The sequence below is a fragment of the Triticum aestivum genome, chromosome 3B (genome assembly GCF_018294505.1).
Source record: "Triticum aestivum cultivar Chinese Spring chromosome 3B, IWGSC CS RefSeq v2.1, whole genome shotgun sequence".
NCBI lineage: Eukaryota > Viridiplantae > Streptophyta > Magnoliopsida > Poales > Poaceae > Triticum > Triticum aestivum.
This window is the reverse complement of record NC_057801.1, coordinates 739718381-739724667: the sequence shown is the minus strand read 5'-3', so window position 1 is coordinate 739724667 and position 6287 is coordinate 739718381. Positions and strand designations below refer to the sequence as shown.

The following is a 6287-nucleotide window of genomic DNA, read 5'->3' as shown; positions in this document are numbered from 1 at the left end:
CGGATTAGGTATGGTCTTCACAGAGAGTTGACCACTGATGATAGATATCATCAGCTAGGTAATATCCTCTTGTTGTAATGGTGGTCATTAATCTCAAAGTTGACCTCTGGGGAATGGTCTTCTGCAAGCCTTGCAAACACTAGAGAATGTTGAAGAACACTGATATCATTGTGAGAACCAGCCATGCTTCAAGTATGACAGTGGCATCTTTCACATGCCCCTTGTACTGCCCCTGTCAAGCAAAAAGACAGTTCTTCCACTTCTAGTGCATACTATCTATACTACCAAGCATGCATGAAAAGCCCCTATCGGCATTGATCGTCAACAACCTCTCTATATCAGCAGTTGGCTCTCTCAGGTACTCAAGGCCGAACACTGCCACCACGGCCTTGCAGAAACTATACATTGAGAGGAGACATGTGGACTCACTCATACGCACATACTCAACCACAAGATCATCATGAATTCCATATGCAAGCATGTGAATAGCACAGTGCATTTTTGGTATTATATTATCACTTTTGTATGCTTTATATGCCATTTTATATTACTTTTACGGACTAACCTATTAAGTCAGTGCCCAGTGATAGTTCATATTTTCTTCATGTTTTTTGTTTTCCAAGAAATTCATACCTACAAAAGTCCAAACACAACGAAACTGTTTTATGATTTATTCTGGACAGAAGGAGACCCTGTAAGCTTCAGGAGAGGGCTAGAAGACCCACGAGGTGACCACAAGGTAGGGGCGCGCACTAGGTGGTAGGGCGCACCACCCCTGGCTTGTGGGCCCCCCTATGACTCCGTTTTCCCTAATACTTGGGCTGTAAATTCCTATATATTCAGAAACCCTCGGAGGAGATCCTGAAACAATTATTTCGCCGCCGCAAACCTCTGTTCCGAAGCAATCCTATCTGGAGGCCTTTTCTGATACTTTGTCGGAGGGGAAACCATTGAGAAGGCAATCTTGATCAACCTTGTTGCCTCCAATGATCTCATATTGTGCACAAGGGTGCATCTTCGAATTCCAAACAATGTTGCCTAAGGGAGTTTTCATTTTCTTTGCATGGAAAATTCATTTTCCATTTTCCGAGTGCCCGAAATGAGTTTTTTTGTGAAGGACCTACCATATATTTGTTGCAAAATTGGACCAAATTAATTTTATAAAATACTAGGTCATATTTAATGCACAATTGACAAAATAGTTGGGTGTCAAAATTTTGATCCACCTCTGGTGAAAAACACAAATCCTCGCCGATTTAGAAGGAAGCGGGTCAAATTTGAACTGCAGGTGCCTCATAGTTTGCTCTTTATTTTTTTCCAAAAATAATTTCTAGGTACATAAGTATCTATTTAATCATAGAAACATCAAAAAAATTCTAAGATTCAACCACTAGCTAGGAACGGCCAAGCCCACTGTTTTGACCGCATTTTGAAATGAGCATAAAAAATTCAAAAAAAAACAAAAAAAACGGAAAACCTTCGCATTGTGTCATTATATGTGACCAAGTTTTCAGGAAAAATAATAAACTTGTAATACAGAAATTATTTTTAAAAAGTGTTCTCAGAAATGAGCTATCATGCATGAAGATTCATGGCTTTCAAGCCAAATGATCACTCTTATGGCCACATTCATGGCATAGTCTGTTCAAATGATCTCATATTGTGCACAAGGGTGCATCTTGGAATTCCAAACAATGTTGCCTAAGGAAGTTTTTATTTTTTTTGCACGGAAAATTCATTTTCCATTTTTTGAGTGCCCGAAATGATTTTTTTGTGAAGGGCCTACCATATATTTGTTGCAAAATTGTACCAAATCAATTTTATAAAATACTAGGACATATTTAATGCACAATTGATAAAATGGTTGGGTGTCAAAAGTTTTAATCCACCTCTGGTGAAAAGGACAAATTCCCAGCGATTTAGTAAGAAGCGGGTCAAATTTGAACTGCATCGGCCTCATAGTTTGCTTTTCATTTTTTTGCAAAAATCATTTCTAGGTACATAAATATCTATTTAATCAGACAAACATCAAAAGTTTTCCAAGATTCAACCACTAGCTAGGAACGGTCAAGCCCGCCGTTTTGACCGCATTTTGAAACGGGCATAAAAAATTCAAAAAAAATCAAAAATTAGCAAACCTTCGCATTGTGTCATTATATGTGACCAAGTTTTCAGGAAAAACAATAAACTTGTAATACGGCAATTATTTTAAAAAAGTGTTCTCAGAAATGAGCTATCATGCATGATGATTCATGGCTTTCAAGCCAAATGATCAATCTTATAGCCATATTCATGACATAGTTTGTTCAAATGATCTCATATTATGCACAAGAGTGCATCTTGGAATTCCAAACAATGTTGGCTAAGGGAGTTTTCATTTTCTTTTCAAGGAAAATACATTTTCCATTTTTTAGTGCCCGAAATGAGTTTTTTTTTGTGAAGGACCTACCATATATTTGTTGTAAAATTGGACCTAATAAATTTTATAAAATACTCCCTCTGTTTATTTTTAGTCCGCGTATAAGTTTTGGTCAAAGTGAAACCACACAAAGTTTGACCAAATTTATATTAAAAAATATGAACATCTACAATACTTAAACTATATAATATGAAAATATATTTCATGGTGCATCTGAAAATGTTGATTTCATATTGTGAATGTTGATATTTTTTATTATAAAGTTAGTCAAACTATGCAAAGCTTGACTTTGACCAAACCTTATATGCAGACTAAAAAGAAACGAAGGGAGTACTAGGCCATATTTAATGCACAATTGACAAAATGGTTGGGCGTCAAAAATTTTAATGCACCTCTGGTGAAAAAGACAAATTCCCGCTGATTTAGAAGGAAGCAGGTCAAATTTGAACTGCAGCTGCCTCATAGTTTGCTCTTTATTTTTCCCAAAAATCATTTCTAGGTACATAAGTATCTATTTAATCAGAAATACATGGTTTCGTGGTGAGACATCGAGGTTTGGATGGTGGCCGAGGGCCCCAACTCTAGAGTGCGTAAGCTCGCATGCCCGTCGCGTGGTCACTGTCTGACCGTGGCGTTGCCATGCATTCTGGGCGGCCTAGGCATGTCTAGTGGGTTGGGCACTCCTCAGGTAGGTGCTAGGAAGAAAATTACAACATAAGATTCTTATGAGGAGACCGAACTATGCTCAAAGATGAATTAGCAGCCAAGTGTTTGATTAGCGGTACGGGAAATGCACATGGCCAATGGGCATGAGTTTTGGCTGAAGATGATCATCTACTAAGAAGAATGTCTTCATAAATTTTCAGCTCAAAAGGAGGATCCTAGGTGGTACTTCCTTCACAATGCTTCTAGGTGGAAAAAAACTTTAGAAATTTGCAGAGGAAGATTTGCTGGGCAAATGGAGCTGAATTTTGTCATGAGGCAATGATGTGGATAGGAAAAAGTGCCCAAAAATTTCGATGGCAATCAAGAATATATAAATAACACTTCCTTCATAAAGTGTTGTTGTGAACAGAACAGGAAAATGAATATTGTTGAATTATTTTTGAACTAGGCAAGGAAGGATTTTCACATATTTGACAAAGATATGACCCAAAGAATTTATGAGATTTTTTTGGGAATTTAGGGAATGACAGAAATATTGGTTGCTTCATAACCTAGGGCAAAAATTGACACATGGACATGACACATAGGCAAAACTGATGAGGTGGCGCCTAGTTATACCAATCCACCATAATTTACAAGGTTATGACCATCTATATTAGTCATGGTCAACTAGAAATAAGGCAGCGGATCAGTGTTGTCTGCTTTGTGACCATTTCGTGTAAGGAAATTACGACCTTTCTGACCAAAATGGTCGATATAGTTTAGGGTTTGGAGCCTCCCCAATAGCTTTTGACCAATTGGTCTCAAATGGTCATAGATCTATGACCAATTCTTTCAGGGTTACTAACAGAAAGTCACTAGTTGACATATTTCTTGTGGTGTTTACCTCGAATCGTCGTTGCTCCACCGCCCCTCCGACGCTCCTCAACTGCCACCCCCGCGCACAGCCACCGCCGCCCCGACGCTTCCTCGACGCCGCCGCCCGGATTCGGCCGCTGCCCACTAGTTTTTACATCTCCAATATACATCATCTATTGGAGTTGCTCTTTTACATCTCCAATATACATCATTTGTTGGAGTTTACTTTTTTTGGAGATGTAAGATGCATTTTTTGGTGGTGTAAATTTTACATCCAGATTTGCTTCATCTATTGGAGAGGCTCTCATTCAGATCATATATCCATCAAAGATTTGCGTCGATTATTATATGATGTAGTGACCCTGTAGCTAAGCCTCGGTTTTTTCTTCTGGGTTCCCCACACTATATCTCTCTCTTTCATTGCTTGTTCTATCCGCGTGATTTCTCTATTGTGGGTAGCTTGAGAGGCGTCCTGGGCGTGATCATTTACTTGTAACCGTTCATGAATCTCAGACGAGCATCAGTCACAAATGCATATGCTTGCATACACACATACATAGATATAGATCTACTATTATTTATTCAATTGTTATTACACAAAAGCATGTACGCAATAGACAAATCAGGGCCATCTAGCAATCCTTGTAGCAGGAACATGCAAAGCCCTTGCACTTGCCTCTGGGGAAACCCTCGGTCAGGCAAACACTTGCACAATTGTCATCGCGCACGCACATCCCCTTGAACTTGTAGCTCTGTGACTTGCAGTCCCTCGCCAAAGCTACTTGCACTGGTCCCTGGTCCTCTACATGCACGGGGCAAAATTAATAAAGCAAATCAGTCATCTCACCTATGTAATTTTTGTAGTATTGTGTATTATCTCAAATAATGGCATACATACCAGTGGCCACAAGAAGCAGGAGGACGACCACAAAGACTTTCATGGAGAGATCCATGAGATTTCTTATGGAAACTAAGACGATTGTATGACAGATTAAGACCTTCAAGATGAATTGTATGATAGCTGGATGTACAGGGGGGTGGGGGCGTTATATACTTTCATCAACACATAGATTTCTCTCTTGCTTCGAGTCTAAGCGAGCAGATTTTTGTAGGGTAGTGTAACTAATTACCAATTTTTGTATGGTAGCCTAGCAAATTACTCGCTTTTGTAGGGTAGTGTAACTGACCGCCCGCAAAAGAAAAAATATCAAGGGCAGTGTAACTACATGTGAAAATAGAAAGGTTGTCAGAAAAATACATATGTGAAAATAGAAAGAGCGGCCATGCCATGCCCACGTGGCAACAACTAGACCCACTTAAGGTTAGTGATGAACTCTCATGCTCTTCAAGTCCTCTTGGCATTGGAATTAAATAGCATGGTGAATTCGTTGTTGATTCTGGATTGTTTTGAATGTTGGTGTAACACCCAACAACTACATATGCGCTCACATAACACATGTTTCTATCCATATCCACATCCATATCTATATCTATACTTCCATATTTACATCTTATATCTACATTTATATATTTATATCTATCTATGCTTATACTTGTTAGAGTTGTGTCGAATATTTTTTACAAGGTAGGTTGCGGTTGGACTTTAAGTCGTATGGTGTGTAGATAGGGTACTGAGTTGTGTCATAATAGGACACTTGTATTCTATGTCTCTTATATAATGTGGGGGGTAGACACATGATATAATCTATGCCAACATAGCACATGCACGCAGGGGGAGCCGACGCGTGTGCCGGCGCCCGGGTGGCCGGTGTGTGGTATTGTGACAGTGTCACAGTGAGGAGTGCATGTACTCATGTCCCGGATGTAGCCATGTTCGGTGAACCTCATTAACAAATGTGTCGCGTGTGATTGATTGGTCCTCAGATGATCGACGATGCAACTAAGATTATTCTAATAAGTGGTGTCAAAGCTAGGTTGTTTGAAGGTCGCTGGTTGTTGATATAAAGGAAGGAGTTGAGCGAAAGAATTATAGATTATCTATCTACACTGAGATCATCAAATATGGATCCCTCTGTCTCTACCATTCTTCAGATCATACATCGGTCAAGCTTCATTCTGGTTATCATACGATGTAATGACTTGCTAGCTAAGCCTTGTCTTCTTCTGGGTTCCCCGCACTATATTTCGCTCTTTCATGGCTCATTCTATCCGTGCAATATGTCTATCGTGGATAGCTCGACAGGCATCCTAGGCGTGTTCGTTTACTTGTATCACTTCATGAATCTCCATATGGGCATCACTCACAGACGCATGCATTATGCATAATAGATATAGATCTATTATTCTGTTGTTATTAGTTATTGCACGGAAGCATATATGCAGT

At 39.3% G+C, this 6287-nt stretch overlaps 1 protein-coding gene across 1 annotated transcript; it reads right to left on the bottom strand.

Moving 5' to 3' along the window:
* Positions 1 to 4500: 4500 nt before the first annotated feature.
* LOC123066257 (defensin Tk-AMP-D3) lies at positions 4501 to 4990 on the bottom strand. The gene is made up of 2 exons (XM_044489375.1): positions 4842 to 4990; positions 4501 to 4745 (listed from the first exon to the last, which is right to left on the bottom strand). The coding sequence occupies exons 1-2, from the start codon at positions 4894 to 4896 to the stop codon at positions 4576 to 4578; spliced, it is 225 nt and encodes a 74-aa protein (XP_044345310.1). The 5' UTR covers positions 4897 to 4990; the 3' UTR covers positions 4501 to 4575.
* Between the last annotated feature and the right edge of the window lie 1297 nt (positions 4991 to 6287).

Excerpts from the sequence above, each read along its gene's own strand:
- LOC123066257 (XM_044489375.1), bottom strand. The coding sequence starts at position 4,896 with ATGGATCTCTCCATGAAAGTCTTTGTGGTCGTCCTCCTGCTTCTTGTG. Across the intron at positions 4,746-4,841 it reads CCTGCTTCTTGTGGCCACTG|AGGACCAGGGACCAGTGCAA; the intron begins GTATGTATGCCA and ends CCGTGCATGTAG.